Source organism: Apostichopus japonicus, chromosome 9 (genome assembly GCF_037975245.1).
Source record: "Apostichopus japonicus isolate 1M-3 chromosome 9, ASM3797524v1, whole genome shotgun sequence".
NCBI classification, from domain to species: domain Eukaryota; kingdom Metazoa; phylum Echinodermata; class Holothuroidea; order Aspidochirotida; family Stichopodidae; genus Apostichopus; species Apostichopus japonicus.
Window position 1 is genome coordinate 22,975,725 of NC_092569.1, and position 18,739 is coordinate 22,994,463.

Genomic DNA, 18,739 nt, shown 5'->3' on the forward strand with positions numbered 1-18,739 from the left:
GCGTTTGTTCTTTAAGTCGCTAAGAGAGAACAAGAGATATCTCAAACTCCAACTATTTCCGCTTTTTCAAATTTTGTAAACGTGCTATTTTGCATTTCCAAAATTGTTTCTCCCTAAATTGTTTACTCGTCCCCTCACTCACCCCTCCTCCAGTAACACCCCTTTTCTACCATCAAAAAGGCCGAATCTTTCTCTCATGTTGAAAGAAAAAAATCAAAGTGTCCTTTCAAATATTTGACAAGTTCCTTCTTGCTTTCCATTTCAATAAATATTAAGGGTATATATCAATTGTCTTTAAAATTGCCATGGTACTCTCGATCCTTCACTTGATTCCCGATACAAAATAGTGTCATCACTGATTTCTAAGTTACTGTAAAATTTATTGTGTAGGTGAATGTCTTAAACCGACTGCAACCGACCAAAACTCGTCTCGCGTGACTGCCTAAGTGTGACATATTCAATTAAATCTTTAAGATGAGGTCATCGGCTTGTTCTTTAAGAACGCCGAGTTTTATCGAATTAGAACCAGTTGGGTGTGTTATTTATCGGTTATAGTGATTTATCATTATTTAAATAGAACTATTAAACTGAAGTATAAAGGAGAGAAACACACACACGAGATTGAAACAAGTGAACTTAACGAATCAAAGGCACGTGTTAATGATAATAAAAAAATCTCAGCAATGATGAGAGTGCCAAACTACCGACTGTCTGGACCTGGGACTTACAGTAGAGCAGTAGGTGGGTATTATAATAAATATAAATGATTTAGCTGCTTCTGCGTTGCAAAAATCTTTTCTTTCCTTAATAAACTTAAGGCTAGGTTACACTATCGGATTTCAACATCTAGCAAATATATATGATATGCATATCTCACACTTAGCTTATCGAGATATCGAGAGATTTATGTAGCAAGCTGTTTGATATATAAAATTTGTGGCAGTATTATTTCTTTAGCATTTATAACTTAAAATGTCAGGAAAAATAGAAAGACAGAATAATAACAAGCTAGACTAACAGTTATTTTGGTGAATAACATTAACCCGGTCATATGTGGATCCCAGCAAGAAAGAGGACTGTTATTTCTAAAGTTATTAACCAAATTCAGGGATTGAAACTAAATAAACAATATCTCTTCTTTGTTACTTGATATACCTAAAGGAAAGGTTGGGATACTATAATGATTTGATTTAAATAAAAAATAAAATAAAATAATGAACTGGTTTTGAACTTTTTTTTCATATATTAACAGTAAACAATGGTTCATAATAGCATTGAAAGGAAATACATGGGTAGTGGAAACTGCATCATTATAATTCGCAGGAAAATATAACAAAAGGTTACTTCCTTAACACCGACAAACAAGAATTTAAAAGAAAAGTCCGAACATTCAACTTGTTGTATTAACAAATTACAGACACATTAGTACAGATAACACATTTGTGACTCTCTGGACCTATTGTCTCGTGGATAAATTGGTAGTAAAAATCATCCAAACCCCCAATAAATGCTCAACAGTAGGTATTTACGCTATTGCATGTATATTCCCAATGTACAGTAACGCCATATTATATTGAACTTTTATCGTATCAAGCGGTTAAAAAAACAGTTTAACAATTGGCATTATGTTACCGTTTAAAAAGCTGATCATTTCTTACCAATGTCGTTTGTTGACAAATATAACAAAAACATAGCTATATGCTACATGCTTCTGAAACTGTATTAAATAACGAGGCAAGTAAAAGTACGGTAAAAATAATGGGAATGTTTTTAAGCTCAATTCTTAGTAGTAATTATTATTCTATGGATATAGATACCAGTTCAGGAATGCCAATACTACCAAACTGAAGATCAATACCAGAAATGGTGAATATGAATAGTAAAGTAGAAATTCTACAAACCAAAATAATTATTCAGCTTTATTCGTGTAAGAAAGTAAGCCATACTCTTGCCCCTCTCTCCCTTTGAACTCCTTCGTCAGCTGGTATACACACAACCGTAAGTACGTTGCACCGACAAACGTATATGTATTCCTATATCACGTGCTATGTTTCGCTACATTCCACAGAAAAAAAAGCAACTAGATGTTTATTTAGGGGGTTAAGTTTTCATGGTGGTACGATAACTGTTACTATTCTAACTTCTACCACGTCAGTTAAGAAAGTTATTCTAGCATCTATTGTTATTATATCCCAGAATCGAATTATAAAATCAAATATACTGAAATGAAGAATCGTCACGTTAAACCTGAGTAAGGGATAGCATTACCGAAAAGTTTGTAGAAGTAGTCACAAAGTATAAAATTTCCGATCATTACATTTGACTTTCTGTATTTTTGAAGAACTTGTGTTTGTTTAATACTAATGAATCTCATTGGGTATTAAATCTTCTACTTATTATATGATTGTTTACTTCAAAATCATTTCAAACACCAAGATGACACTCAAGAATGTATCTTTTCTTCTTTCTTCAAGCGACAATTTTCTTACTTCGTAAAGTTAGTCAAATATAAAACTCAAATAATAAAAGTAATAAACGATAACAAGGGTTGGTTCTTTATGTTTGGTCACCTGCATAACGCTTTTATCTCCTGGCAAGTGATTATACATAAATAAAGAAAGACTTATATGTTGAATATCTGGTGGGAATTTATAATGATTGGTATCATCAAATTCTGAACCCAAATGGAAACATTCTTAAATTTTGAACACAAATAAAAATCATCTATTTATACAGAAGTTTACAACATGTGCATATAAGGTATCATATAGGTACAATAAAAAATCGCCATTGAGTATCTGGGCACATTCACTATGTCAGAAACTTAAAATAAAGATACTTCACTTCCTAAGGGTAGAATCTCTAGGGGTAGTCGAGTGATATCGAGAAACATTATGTGTCGTCCAAATGTTCCATAGTGCTGCTTTTGATGTCGGTATATACTTGGGCCTTTTACGAAATTGTTAGTGGGTGGGCCACCTCCCACACTGGACCATTATGACACTGTCGAAACGTAGCGCCAGCATCGGTTGGAGCGTAGCTCAGCAAGAACATTTTTGCGAAAAATGCCCTCACCAAATTGCAAGAGATGGTGCATTGCGAGCCTTGTAAGTTGCATATGAACATTCTTAATTGTGAGATCTCATGTTCTAGAAATTTACCCTCCAAACAAAAAATGTAAATGAGATTAATTCTTTGCGGGAGAAAATAACTTCGTAAGGGAGAAATAGGTCTTTACGTTACTTCATAAGCTTGTTAGGTTCGAGTTATCATTAGCTGTTTTACATACCAAAGAGAGACTTACTGGAGGGGGGGGGGGGAGGGGGGAGAGTGAGCTAAGTGGATCGGCTGTGTAACTGACTGAACCTTAATTAATATGTTTAGTTAAATCAACGGGGCACTGATACAGGGGCTAACAATATAACTGATAGGTCTATATGAAACACAAGAACGTAATAAGTACATAGTCCAGGCGTTCACATAATCATAGGCCTACTTCAATCTAGAAAGTGGAACTCTCAGGGGGCGCAGCTGCCCCCTTCCCCCACCCTACAGGTTACGGCCCTGTACTTGGCGTTAGTAAACTTAACCACAAATCAAGCATTTTGTGAACATTTGTACATAACTAGTAAACTAAGACTTAAGGTCTATTGAATAACATGGTTAATTATAACAACAACATGTATAGCAGCTAAGGACCCAGGTTTAGCACCATATATAAATGCTTCAAAACTCCTTTGAAATATATAGTTATTTCACTTAGAACACTTAAAACTATCATGAGTGGCATTGCTAACCAAACTGAACGCACGATATCATTTACAGGAAGTGTTATATTACTTGTACGTGATAATGAAGCATACTTTAAAATGTGAACAATGATAAACTGTAAAGAAGATTAGCGAATGCTGTTGGATTTCATTATCTGCTGGCTCATTATATAGCCTCAGAGTTATATAGGCGCTGTTCATCATTTAATTTACGCTTCAAATGAAATCCGTTATTCTTACGTATCCCCCTGCCCCCCCCTCCCATGATTGAAAACCTTCAGCCAAGACAAGGGAAACAGAGTCAACCCTCTTTTGCACCCAAGTATTTAAGACATGGTAGACTGTATCCAATAGAAAAGACACCACAACCGGAGCAGATAGAATTTGTCCTATTGACGTCAATTAGGGATCATTTCGATTCATAGAGATACATAGATTCGTCGATAACATGATTGGTTCCTAAATAGTTTAATAAAGATACCGTAGTATTCAATACAAGGGCGATTCATTAGCGTTAATGTGATTTTTTTATTTTATCTTTATTATTTTTTTTATGACGTCCAAATCCGTGTCCACGCTTGAGACTTCCTTGTTCTGTTATCTACGGACGCTATTGAGTGCAGTTTTAATAGAAGTCTCCCATATGATGTAGGTATTTATGACGTGGTGAAATTAACCATACATTAAGTGAATAATTATTAGTACCAAAGATGGAAACAATGTTTTACTGTACATTGTTAATTCCCCGAGGTACTATCTGTAGCTACCCGTTAGTAGGTGAAAGTCATTGTCAACTTGTAATTCAGACAACAGCAGGTCTCTGTAGAAGACGAGACGCCATTATCAAGATGTACTGTTATAAACTTGATTTGTTACTTCGAGTTTCATTTTTTCTTTGGACAGCCGGCTTCCTCGATTCAAGTAGAACAGTAAGTGTATAAAAATTTGATATATTCTTTAACGTTTCCATCATGTTTCATTAAAAATGTTAGATACTAATTCTCAACAAGACAGCGCAGTTTATTTTATTCTACTGACAGACTGTTAATACTTTTTAGTTGCTAGTTGTCGCTTCTTGTAATACTGAAATTAGCAATCAATTTAGAGAAAGTTTAAAATAATATCTATTCAAGTAAAACATTCTCAAAAGGGTTTAACAATAATTTACACTGAATTAAATAAAACTTTTTTATTAAATAGATGCTTCGTAAGAAAAGAAATTATCATATGGTGTGCATATATCTGACATCTTCATCACCATAAAAACTCACTAATCATTATTCCCTTAGTACAAATCTTATCAATACACATTGACAGCTAATGCAATTAAATCAAATCTAATTAAGTTCATTTAAATATTGCTAACAACAACTGGCGTGTTCTGTAACAATTGGAATGTATATGAAATATCTAACAATTTAGTGCAGCGTTCAACTTGACTGAGCACAGAAAATAATTTAATTTGAAAAGATTTGAAACTTTGTAATCCAGAGGTTGTATTCATTCTCCAGATTTAGTTTCCATATTCAAATGCACAACTAATCTGAATGCAATTTATTTCCATTGTCATAGTTAACAAAAAGCATTTATTTTTTTCTCGATTGAATCACAAAATTGAGATTAAAAAAATCACAACAAAAACTTGAACTGAGCGTTTTCAAAACTTTCACTTATTCATAACTTTATATTAGGATTTTATTTTATTTTAATACGGATGGAATTAAAAATTCACAATTGAGTTGTTTAATCACAGTTTTAACGATTGCTAAGATTAGTAACGGGCTTTTGAAGTTTCAATATTTTTTAGTTTTTTCAAAAGTTTGAAGCAACTTATTTTTGAAGGAAAAAAAAGTTTGGTAACGTTTAGGTACATATGAGCAAATAATATAAATTGGATAGTTTTGTATTTATTAAAGCTTTAATATATTAATATACAGAACCGCACTCTGTCCAGATTCACTGTTTCATTATTTAATTAATCAAAACAATATCTCAATAGTCTAATACACTTGTAACTCTTCTCAAAGAAAGATATCAGCGCATCAAATGAGATTTGTCGGAAAAGCTCAAATTAAAAGCAGTTGATTTAGTTGAACGAATAACCTTAAAACTTTCAAATCATATATCAGATATATTCACATCGGATAGGATCTTATATTTTATATAATAACCTTAAAACTTCGAAATCAGTGCTCATTTTTTTTTATGCAAAATATATGATATATTTACATCAGCTATTACCTATATTGCCTAAGAACATATGTTTCTAACATTGAACATCTTAAGGTATTGGGGCAGCAAAAAAACATTCTTATAAACTATTGTCATCGGCAATCATATATTATTCGAAACCCGACAATTATATTGAACTTTTCATTTTCTCAAAATAAGAACCTCGAAGATCGAGAAAAGTGATTATATGCACTAAGGTGTTATTTGGAGTTTTTTTTTTGTCAAATTGAATAAACAGTAAGATTTCATTAAAGCAGATTGTATATAATAAGTTAACACTAGGATATGATCGTACTTTTCAAGTAGTATTCGTCGTTGGAAAACAAAGTGATCCCTTGTAAAACAAGTGCACTGCATTAAGCCCGTTTTATTTCTGTAATCAGAATTACGTTCAGTAGACGATCCTGTACTGACTAAGGATATATATTAATGTTTTAAACAAAAGTTTTGAAATAAACATTATTTTGGTCCACAGTCAATTGCTCGGTGAAAACAATATATATATTGAATGTTACTCCATACGCTGTAGTATCACTAGGCTAAAATCAATTGCAAATATTCATATTGTCTTCAAAGATCGTTCTATCTAACTTTTTAAACACTACTGAAAAGATAGACTGTCCTTTGGGAGAAAAAGAAAGAGGCAGCGTTTATTATATAAATTCTTTAAAAAGTGTTACCAAAAACTCAGTAATAAAGTTTCTGAAGAGTTTTCAATTATAGCGTGAACGATTAACGTGTTTAAAGATACTGTGTACAATCGTAGATTGAACCGAAATCTCACCCTGTCTCCATAATGATATTTAACGGTAAACAATATTCAATATTTATAGTAGTTACATTCTGTGGAGTAAAAGCAAACTATATCAGTTAATGTTAAATTATGAGAGTTATCACTTTATCACTAAATTTGTTGATCGCGATAACTAGCTCCAAAAGATATATGACTAAAATTTTAGGATTAAGTGGAAGCAAAAACTAGAATTGACATATGGAACTGTAAATTGCCAAGATCATTCGTTTCATATGTCCAGATCATAATTTAGGCAACATATCTTGCTACTGAATATATGTTTCCGTATATGGTTCAAACGAAATGTTTAATCACGTTTAGAACTTATATTGTTCTTTCTCGATGAGCTATAAATATCTTGGCAGATATTTTGTATCCGGCAATGTCTATGCCTGTCTCTCCGAATTGATGTTGTCTAATTCTAAATTTCTAAATATAAACTGAAAGGACTGAATTATAATATTCAGCTGCTTACACAATATACCTAGTATAATTACCAGCAAATCACTGTACATTTTTTAGGCGGGGGGGGGGGGGGGGGGGTACATTAAGTCATAGATATAATTTTGAAATTCATTTAACTAACTCAAACCAACAAGTGTACCAATTTATTTTGACTGTCTAGTTTACTAAATGCTTTATACATAAAACAAGTACACACGTATAGCCAAGAACTATTATATGAACGTTTGGATATTGATAATATTTGTTTATCAACACGACCGAACTAATAATTAGACAGGTTGCTTCATGAAACCGAGTGTCATAGTAAACAGTTCGTATGAAACTACAATGAAGAATTGCAGCTTCATCAACTTTGCCAAACAGAAAGGGTCAGGTTTTTGGCAAGTGTGCTTATTTAGATCCGTTAACTTATTATAACAGTGTAGAGGATATTTGTTTTTACAGGGATGTTGAATCGTCAGATACAAAGTGGATACACGGGTCGACATATGTTTGGTGTAGTCCTGCTAATCAATTGTAAGACAATGACACCGAAAAAACACACAGCACAGCATTGCAACATATCTAGAAATGAGCAGTATTCGCCGCATATATATAGTTGGCTTAATTTGAGTAAATTTGAGTATTAAAGGAAGTTGTGTTCTGAGCTATATTTACTTTAAAGTTAACAATCATTTCTCTTCATTCTATCCTTATTCAAAGTAAACTCATTTTGACAAACCGGGCGATAACATGCCATTTGTCTGATTGCCTATCTGCTTTATGTTGAAGAATCATTCCTTTCAATTTGATAAAACTGATCTATTTCCATTATTACAAGAGTTATTTGCTCTTAAAATTACATGGCGTCCAATTCCTGAGGGGTGATGCCGTTAGAAATATCGCTTGTTTGAATTATTGTATTGTATTTTTGATTGGTAGACTGCGGAAGCTGGAACAAGTGATGCCTCTAACAGTGAAGATGGGCAAAGTGAGTGATTTATTCCTAAACTCCTTACCATTTAAGCTTATTATAACATGTAGACTTTGTTTCATTCATTTATTTCCCATGCTTATTGTAGAAATTAGTGAGGAAACCGTGAGTAATATTTCCACAACAAGCAAAACTTGTGTATAATCTTTTCGAATGAAACAAAGGATTACACTGACACCAATTTTTGGCATAATGTTAAAGCATTTTAAACATAGCTAGGAAAACGAAATGTTTGTATTAGGAGTTATCTCCTACTTAGATTCTTTAACCATATGTGATCGATACATGTCTTTGAGAGAATGACAAATAATTCTAAATTTCTGCCCCTTGAACGTCAGAGTTTCACAAACATCCTTTTTTTGTGTCTCACTCCATTGTATATAATTAACCTTCATAAACTACTTATTTGGAATTGTTTCAGCCATACAGGGCTCATGTTTCTCATGCCAGTAGTGTAAGTAGTAACGTTTTTTTTTTATCAAAGTCATCATATTTGTGTTTTAATTGCTTCTTGGAAGTAAGTCAACTAATATTGAAGACATTGATTTCATTAGCTCGATATGTAGTATTATTGTTATTCTTTATTACGTGCATCATTACTGTAACATTTATTTATTCCCTCATCAACAAGGCTCTTCAACATTTTTCTTCTATCAACAATCGAGTTACCCGAGAGATTGCAAGGAAGTCCAGGAGCAATGTTCATCTCATAACTCTACCGGTGTCTTCATGATCAAACCAGATGGCTATTTAGAACCTTTTGAGGTTTACTGTGATGGAACAGATACATCTGGTGGATGGACGGTAGGTGTATCTTTGATTAGCACTGCTTCCTTTCCATGTAACACTCAATATGTCTGGAGAAACAGTGACCCCATACTTTATAAATATGTATCTATTGGTGCGGGTGTGTATAGTCAATTAATGACTCAGCTACTCTGTAACCATAAGCAGAGATTATAACCTTACAGAATAATCCTATTTTGTTTTGTTTCATAATACTTCTTTAGCCTATTTCTATGTAAAGCTATTTTATTTTGTTTCATAATTATCTTTTTGCATATTCATTGGTCCTTCATTTTTTGTTACGAACAAAAATAGTCAAGAAATGTTCAATGTTACAGATTCCCGTTTGGTCAAACTTATCTACAGTTACTGGTAAACCTTTATAATATCAAAAGCTTACTTTCAATGCGATTGTAAACAGTATCCAATCAATCCGTCTAATTATTCATCAGGTTATTCAACGACGTATTGACGGGTCCATCGACTTTGGTCGTGACTGGGATAGCTACAAGACTGGCTTAGGGTTTTTGTCTTGGGAATTTGGCTCGGTAACGAGAAGCTATCTTTCTTGACCAATCAGAAGAAGTATCAACTGGTAATTGACATGACAACATCAAATGGTTCCCTAATTCGTGTTTCATACGATCATTTTCGAATCAGTGACGCTTTCAGCTACTTCAAGTTAGTAAACCTCGGACAGTATTCTGGAGAGACCGGTGAGTTACTGTTAACGCTTGAAAATAACTTAATATGTAAAGAGTTAGACATAATGTTTAAAAATAACCAGTGTATTCCAATTAAGAATGTAAGTAGATTAGTGTATGTACCTGAGACCGCTTTTGCAAGCTCTTGGAAAAATATTTTCCGTAATTTAATGTTCAAGCTTGCACGACCATTGCTCATCAATACCTCCATAAATCTTATTTCCGTGTTTTCAATCACTTCCCTGTATTCACACAGATGTTGTCACATTGTGTCCAACAAACATGGCGTATAAAAACTGCAGTACCGCTTGTCAACGAACTTGTGAAGCTCCAGGGATATGTCAGGATGACGTCTGTACGAAAGTTGAAGCCTGTGTTTGTCGCGATGGATACTTTTTGTTGGGATCACACTGTGTACCTCGTGAACAATGTGGATGTTGCGAATCAGAAGGGCAAACAATCATACCAGTAAGTCGTCCGAGGGTATTATCCCGAACCCCAAAGGTTTTTATACAGTTGCAGAGTCATATCAGCATACTTCAATAATTCCAGCGAGTTTTACTCATTGGGTGACATCCATATATCAGTGGCGTGGCGTTTTATATATACAACAATTGAGTTGTTGTCTATTTTGTCCCGAATTCAATTTTGTGTTTACTTTGTTTACTTTTCAGAATGTTATTTTATGTTAACTCTTTTGGTTCAGTTTATATTTTTGAGTTTTCAGTTTTTATTCAAACTATCCAATATTAGGATCTATCTGTCTATTGATCAGTGAGAAAAAATGCAACATCCTACACACTAAGGTGATTTTAATTATGTCACGGTGTGTTCCAATCAAAGCGTACACATAAATACATGATAGGGAGGGGAAGTGGTAAATACTAGGTATTGCATAGTTTGTGCTTAATGACAGGCATTGATAAATCTTTGTGTACATATTTTGGTCTTCAGGAAGGCGAGTTCAATGTGAATCCTAGATGTACCAGAAAGGGTGTTTGTACCAACGGACAAATCAGCTGGAATGAAACTTACGCTTGTAGTCCTAATGCGGTTTTCAATCAAAAGATAACTGAAGAAGCAAATCTCAGATTTGCTGTAGTAAGTTTCATAATTGTGATATTAGAAAATCTCCTAGCATTCTGATAAAATAAATAATAAATAATAAAATGTTTACATTTCTTTGAGATATATGAGGAGTTTCGATTAATGTTTGCCGAATCCAGGCATAACTTCATCACACAGTGGGATGGATATAGAGAACGCATCATAGAAGTGAGAAAGAAAACCTCACCAGCTATCGCAAATATGAAATTTGATGCTTTTGAGGAAACTGATAGTAGTAAGTTAAATTAGTATAGCTATCATATTTCAAAGTTTTCTTTGTATGCCTTTTTTCTAGCTAACCAATCAATAATGTTTTGGGCATTACCCCTTGGTAAGAGGCTGGAAAGTTCTAAATTTTATTCTTTTTCTCAATTTGGGCAAATTGTGGTCGCTTGATAGATAAAGGTTTAAAATTAAGACCGAAAACTTAATTGTTCTTATTTTTTCTTATTACCATATAGGCAATAATAAACATCATAGTTAAATTTTCTGTGAATATTCTTTGAAATCAAGCACTTAAAGTACTATAAACATTTTTTCCTGTTTACGATTAGAAATATGACACAATTTAATTTGAACAGATTGTCATCCAAAATTCAATGAACCATTACTCTAAAAAATCAATATATCAATTACTTTATAGTTTGTGAAAATACAAAATTGTATATTTATTTGGATGTATAACTTATCTGGATTATATTCAAAAAGGTTATTTATGGAATGTGCCATTTCTTCACATATACTTGTTTTATGATTTATTGCATTTAATTAGCCACATACTATGCCTTGGAGGTTATGTTTAAAACTTCAAACTCAATTTTCTTTTCAGAGGATATGTGTGCTTTATATACATTTATATATATACTGCACAGGTCAGTGACTATGTTAAAGCAGAAGCAGCAGTCCACTAGCAGAGCAGGAGCACTGTTGTACTTCCTTCAGAACAAACCTGTGAGTATTCTATGACAATATACTGTTTATTCCCTTGCTCAATGCTATATAAACACCCCTGCGTTTAGTGGAAAAGTTTTGGTTTTACAAAATTTGCTTGGCTAAACAAAAATTGTCTTGTTATGTTGAAAAAAGTTTGTCTGGTGTATATTAAGGTTAGCATCATATCCACTCTGTCTTATGGCTCTCTTCCATTGGCGCTACTGAATGGTATAGGCACTGGCTCTATAGTCATCATGGCTCGATGGAAGTAACTTGTATAGAGTAGGAAAAAACACTTATTATGGAAATGTAAAGCAGGAATAATTTCCTTAGCACTGTCTGATTGGCAGCGATACTGACAAGAATGTGGAGCAAGGCGGAAAACCTGCAAAAAGGGAATTTAATAGGGTGTTTGGGGGAGAATGCCCATTGTGGTCACAATTGTAGTAAAGTGACATAATATTTTTAAATGTAAAGCCAACAAATATTATATATGCCATTTTTAGTAAGGAATAACAAAGATAGAGATGGAAAAACGGTTGACTTATGAACCCTTCAGGTGTCTGAGATGTACAATTATTGATACTGAAGGTACACTCTGCCAGTCTGTCCAGGAATTGTAATAACCAAATTTTGTAAAGTTGTCTGTCAAAGGTTTGTGAATTTTTAGTGACATTCTAGGGAGATCATGTAAGAAGTTTAGTTTATGTAAAATTTTATTCTCGTATGAATAAACTGGAAGTCTCATGGAATATTTAGATTGGCAGTTTGCTTAATGTTCAGATGTTAATTTAATAGTATGGAGTAAAATAAACATATTTTTTTGTCATTTCTTTCTAGCTTGACACCAGCATTGATGCTACCGCTGCCGGAATTGATGAAAAATATGTACAACTGTACATACTTTCACTCGGACCTGCCCAAAATCCGTCACAGTTCTTTATTGTGGCGGATAGAATTCCAATTCCTGCAGGAACAAGTAACAAGTGGATAGATTATTTAAAGCACATTACACATTTAATGTGCATTATGCTTTGGCACTTCATCAATTCTGTGAATTCTTAGCTGCCTTTTTATATGGAGTGATTCCTGCTACGTCAGTAAAGGCACCATTGCGTAGCTTGGCATCTAACATTAAATTAATTTCTCCTAAGTAGCTTTTTAGAGTGGTGTTGCAAGTGCTTATTTGTATGCTGTATTTTCATTTTGATGTTGTGTCATGTAAACAATTGTTTTGTTTATTTAAACACCAGTGCTATTGGTGTTATAGCTTAATTTGGTACAATTCTGAATTGTAATCCATCCATTGTCGGGTCGGTCAGTTTCCAAAAATGGTTCAATTATGAGAAACGAGTGTCAGAATGATGTGGGTTGGTAAGAGATGGGGTTGGGAATAAGCAGCAGAAATGAAAACCCTGAAGGGTCGGTGGAGAGGTTGGGAGTATAAAAAATGTTGGGGTGGCAAGAGGCTGGAGCTTGGAAGAAGGGCTTGGCCAAATGGCCTTTTCCAGTATTTGCCCATTGTCGGTCACTTTCCAAGTGGCGTTTGCCAGTATTCATCTATTGTCGGTCACTTTCCATGTGGCCTATGCCAGCATCCGTTCATTGTTGGTCACTTTCCAAGTGGCCTTTGCCATTATTTTTTCTTTAAGTACAATTTAGTTTAATATTTTAAATTTCGTTATACCAATATCTGTGTAATAGAGAACTTGCCCTGTCATAATTGGTTCGGGTTATTATCATATTTGCTACAACTGCTGCACATGGGTTTCACTTAAAAGTATGAATTTAAATTAAAACATAACAATTAGTGCTTCAAGCCTTAGCTTTTTAGGACACTACATAAAAATATTCCAGTTGTTAATATACATTATTTTTTATTTAGGAACTTGCCTTCTCTGTACATAAGTTGAGTGTAATCTGTTATCCGTCAATTGTAATCCGTTCATTGTCGGTCACTTTCCAAGTGGCCTTTTCCAGTATTCGTCCAGTGTCGGTCACTTTCCAATTGGCCTATGCCAGTATCCGTCCATTGTCGGTCACTTTCAAAATGACCTTTGCCAGTATCCGTCCATTGTCGGTCACTTTCCAAGTGGGCTATGCCAGCATCCGTTCATTGTTGGTCACTTTCCAAGTGGCCTTTGCCATTATTTTTTCTTGAAGTACAATTTTAGTTTTATTTTTTAATATTCTTTATACCAATATCTGTATGATAAACGAACTTGCCCTGTCATAATTGGTTCTGGTTATTATTATATTTGCAGCAACTGCTGCACATGGGTTTCACTTAAAGGTATGAATCTAAATTAAAACTAAATTAAAACTAAATTAAAACTAAATAAAACTATAAAAATAAATGTTTCAAGACTTAAATTTTTAGGACACAAAATAAATTAGTTATGGTCAAATTAGAAATTTCTGGTGAACTTGACCACATTTATAGAGTTTGCATGTCAAATCGTCGGCACCGGAATTGCAACTTTTATTTTTGGAATATTTCATTACTAAAACTTTACATTTAATTTATTTTTGTAGTTTAGGTAAATAACCATTATTTAGACCTAAGATATCATAAATAAAACCCAAGCAAACAAATTTAGCTTTTGTACTATTTTTTGTTTATATTTCTTAATGTATCCAAGAAAATAAATAAAGACAGTTTTAATACAGTTTTTAAACTTTTAACAGGGTTTTTGTTTTCTTATTTCCATAGTTAATGGAATGTTCCCATGAATTATTGTTTTATTGTATATGGTAAAGCAAAATCTAAGTTAAAAATATGTAACTATCAACCTGCTTTTTTAACCAGTTTGTGTCTAAAATTATACTCCATTTAGGAATTTTTACAATTTTACGGGGAAATTTCCTTTAACCTGCCGGGAGGGCGACTGTAATCGTCCCAATTTAGTGCCTTTGGGCAGTGTTTTGGACTATTAATCCCTGAATTAAAAGTATAAAATGACGATATTCTGTCTAGCCACTTTTTTTAAAGTCTAATTGAATAAAATAATTTAAACCTTAAAGGCTGGATTCTATTCTAATTTGGCTTAATTTCAGTCTAAGAAAAGGTAAATTCCAGTCCTGTTACACTGAAATCATTAAGTCTAGCTAGACTAAAAATCAGTCGTTTTACAGACTGAAAATTTTCAGTCCTTCCTTCCTTAAACTGAATTTCAGTCTGAAGGAACTGGTCCCTCAGTTCGTCCGCTCTTAGACTGAAATTTCAGTCTATTAGACTGAAATTTCAGTCTATAAATTTAAGAGAGTATATTGTATAAGACAACGACTTCGGGTCAATTCCTCAGATACAACATAAAACTCAATCGGGCAAAAACATAAGATTTTATGTTTACAATGTGTTAAAAATTTGACGGTTGGTGTTGAAAGTCATGAGGTCTTCTGTTGCATGTATGAAGTAAAAAACACTTGGTTGAGTTATCAGATTAGGAAGGACATGACTAACATTTCTTCTGTCCCACCTCCTTCTCCCTTTGTTCCACCCCCCCCCCCCATCACTCCTCTTCTCACAGCTCTCTTCCACCCCCTTTTTACTCCACACCCTTCTGTCTTTGTCCTTCTCCAGTTGATTCTCTACCCCGTTCCTTTAATCCTCTCTTTGTCCCTCCACTGTTTATCTCCTACCTCTCCTCTTCCCCTGTTGCCTTCTTCTCTCCATCCCTTGTCTACTTATCCCTTACATGTATCTCATTGTGTTCACCGTGCTCATTAACCTGTATTCTGTGCGTGTTTGTGTCCATTCTGTTACTGTTACTTGTCATTTAGCCTCTGAAGAAGATCCTGCTAGGATCGAAACGTCAGGCCAACTTACTTTTACACATTCTATTACAAAGGCTCTCTAGTGGATAAGCAGTTTGCTAAAAAGAAAATATGTATATTTTGAGTTATTAGATTGTTAAAACAATGCATTAACGTCAAATGTAGCTTAAGATTTATCAAATGTTAAAGGTGAATATCGTAAAAACCCCAATAGCTATTGAAACATATTCAACATTCATTGTTGTTTTGTTTCTTTACTATAAAATATCACAACGAAAAAGCTACCTTAGGTCATCTTTCAAGACACATGCAATGTTCTTGTGTTATATATACTATTATATTTTTTCTGTTGTACCTTACAATTACATCATGTACCTGAATGTGTTGTAATGATGTAACTGTTGTTGCATGCTGACCGAGTTATATTGAACCTAGGCTGTTAACATATAAATTTAAACCACACCGCACCAACGTTTTGTTCTCTCCACCATTTCAGTTAATTATTGAAGAAAATCAACACCAACGAAGGGTTAAGAGTAAAAATATAAAAAAATGGTATTGACTAGATGTTTCCATTCATCAATTATATTTACTGGGGAAAATCATGACATGAAATAAAGAAAAAAAAGTCTTAATAATCCACTTTACAGTTTGGATAAATGAGTACGTTTAATTGGAAGAGCCCCCTCTAATTGCTTCAAATATATGTTTATCAATATTTCATATAAATTCGCCGATATTAACGCAATCATTTATTCAATAATACTTCGTTGTAGGAATGTTATTAACTTTCTCTCGTATTCTTTATCATTTTCTCCCACTTCGTCTATGTATTTTGTTTTGGTTTACAGAAAACTAGGATATGAAAATGAATATTCATGTGAAATTGTCTATTGTCAATCAAATATAAGTTAAAAAGATCTTATTATTTGGAAATGTCGTTTACTCCACCTTCGTACATATATTGATAATGCGGTACAGTGATCAGTAGGATTTACTATTTAATATCAAAATAAAAACCATCCCCTCTTTATTTATACATCAGTGTGCGTTTATTGGATAGACGTTTGATGGAAAGATCCCTTAAGGTAGCATACGCCCATTAAAAGCCCCATTGACTTACACACTAAATCACAAAAGTAATGTGGTCTCTAAGTCTAGGTAGAAGTTTTCACTAGCTAAACGCTACCCATCACCGGATAGCTGACAAATTGGCCTTTCATGGCATCATCAATTGTCCGTATCATGACCATGTAGATTTTTTGCTATCCGAGAAGGACGTTTTCGTCACTTGTAAACAAACCTCTTCACTCAGTGGTAAACAAATTTCCTACGCTGCTCCTGGGAGGCCTAAAGGGGTCTAATTTTCTCACCACATGTACTTCCATTCATGCTCTTCAACATGCAATCCACAAAAAAACTAGATCATGGTTGATGATGACAGGTCACAAAAGATGTTCTCCTGCTGCTTTTTTGCACTTTTCCTGAAGGAGAACAATCGAGCGGATGGATATAGACTCTAATAGGAGTATGCCACCTTAGATGTGTCTTGTACCATGACAGTTAAGACTTTCTGGAAACGAGGTAACGGTACAATGCTTTTTACCACATTGGCGGCGCATTCACATACATTGGTAATTAATTTGGTGTCTTCGTGTAGTAGGAAAACCTTTCGCCTTTTGGGGGAAAATTTCGATAAAACAAACCATTTCACGGGCATGGTTCTAAAGCAACGGGTTGCTGGTGCTACGGTGGCGCTTCAGTTCACAAAGGAAAGCTTTAAAACTATGCGTCTAAGTTTTATCACATTTTGTTTTGCTTCGATCACTTGGGTACGTAAGCATACTGGGTCTCATGTGGAAAGTGTTTGTACGAAGACGAAAATCCGTGGGCGTATAAGGCTTTAGATTGATGAATATCTATATCCGTATGGTTCCTTGGTAGCATCTGCAAACGCTTCCTGCATACGTTTGACTGGCTCTGGATGCATCTTTTTTTGCCAAATTTGAGACTTGGATTTTGTCTCTAGGGCTTTTAAATAACACGATGTAATGTGTGATATTACTCGTTTCCTTTGCCAGTTAAATAAAAATTGTGATATAGCTCATGAAAATATTTCATATGATCATCTTTCTATTAGCATCATATTTTCATGATGAGTTTCTTTTGGAAAACCAATCATTTGTGCGTTGATCGTTCCCATGTGACGTCATGATATCGTCTAAAAACATCAACTTTTTGTAAGATGGGTCAAGGTTTGTCTCCAATTCCAACAGGTGACCTTCAACAAAAGGATTTTAGAGAGGGCCACAGACAGCTCCATAACAGATGGCTGGTATTCCCCATAGCAATGCACAACCCTCTCAGGCGTATATTGGTAACTTCGGATATATTGAGAGAAATGAATCCGTTTTAAAATATCACCTTAATTATAAAGAACAAATGTATCGACTATGAAAAGGACAATACACGCAATTGTCTCATGGGAGCTACCGTCATTTTAGCTTACGAATAATTGAATCCTGATTACCACGCACTCTTCTGATTAAAATGATTCTGGCAATATGAAATGCCAGAAATAAGACGTCCAAAGGAGTAAAACAAAAAAAAATTGCTCAACTCTAACGAGAATTGCCACCCAGTTACTTCCCGGTTCTCCTTTTATTTAATTGTTTTGTATTAATGACGGTTCTAGAAAAGAAGGTAAATTGTCTATTAATATGTTACGAGTTTAACCACTACTATCACAACGTCATATTCAGCGTATACAAACACGCTCACACTTCTGCTCAGGGCGTACTCAAATTGCATTTCAAGACGCACATTATCCTTTTACCGAAATTAAAGAGGCCTCCGCTAGCTAGGTCAGGTGTCATTTCAAAGGCATAAAACGGGTAACCTTTGGCGTAGTCACTACGACTGATCTGATTGCCTTTGTCACTGATTATACTATTTAATCCCGAAACCAGGCCATTACGTAGCGATCAACCGTATAATTAGGGTGTAACGGTTTCCATGGTAGCTGTTCACCGTCTACGTATAACGTTAAAATAAGAATGTTGGGCCCATGAAGTTAAATGGTGCGACGGCGTTGCATCCACAGTCCCTCTCTCTCTCTCTTTCAGCCGATTTGAAGTAGAATTACTACGGAATCTTTAAACATGTATGTACATCACCAACAATATTTGATTGATAACAA

The 18,739-nt window shown here is 34.1% G+C and overlaps 2 protein-coding genes and 1 long non-coding RNA gene across 3 annotated transcripts in view; all 3 read left to right on the top strand.

Moving 5' to 3' along the window:
* The window catches only part of LOC139974004 (uncharacterized), a 222,187-nt gene that overhangs the window by 59,914 nt on the left and 143,534 nt on the right, over window positions 1-18,739 (top strand). The gene's annotated exons all lie outside the window — the stretch shown is intronic.
* Window positions 8,871-10,869, top strand: LOC139973788 (zonadhesin-like). Its single transcript, XM_071980655.1, has 4 exons — window positions 8,871-9,037; window positions 9,472-9,735; window positions 9,980-10,191; window positions 10,678-10,869. Exons 2-4 carry the CDS (start codon window positions 9,624-9,626, stop codon window positions 10,867-10,869), a joined length of 516 nt encoding a protein of 171 aa, XP_071836756.1. The 5' UTR covers window positions 8,871-9,037; window positions 9,472-9,623.
* On the top strand, window positions 10,916-12,959 carry LOC139973844 (uncharacterized). Its single transcript, XR_011795338.1, has 3 exons — window positions 10,916-11,065; window positions 11,660-11,781; window positions 12,604-12,959. It is a non-coding gene; the product is annotated as an uncharacterized lncRNA (long non-coding RNA).

What these genes read in the sequence shown, in the direction of transcription:
- LOC139973788 (XM_071980655.1), top strand. Translation starts at nt 9,624, where the DNA reads ATGACAACATCAAATGGTTCCCTAATTCGTGTTTCATACGATCATTTT. An exon ending in ACAGTATTCTGGAGAGACCG is followed by an intron (nt 9,736 to 9,979) that starts GTGAGTTACTGT and finishes GTATTCACACAG; the next exon opens with ATGTTGTCACATTGTGTCCA. An exon ending in AAGGGCAAACAATCATACCA is followed by an intron (nt 10,192 to 10,677) that starts GTAAGTCGTCCG and finishes TTTGGTCTTCAG; the next exon opens with GAAGGCGAGTTCAATGTGAA.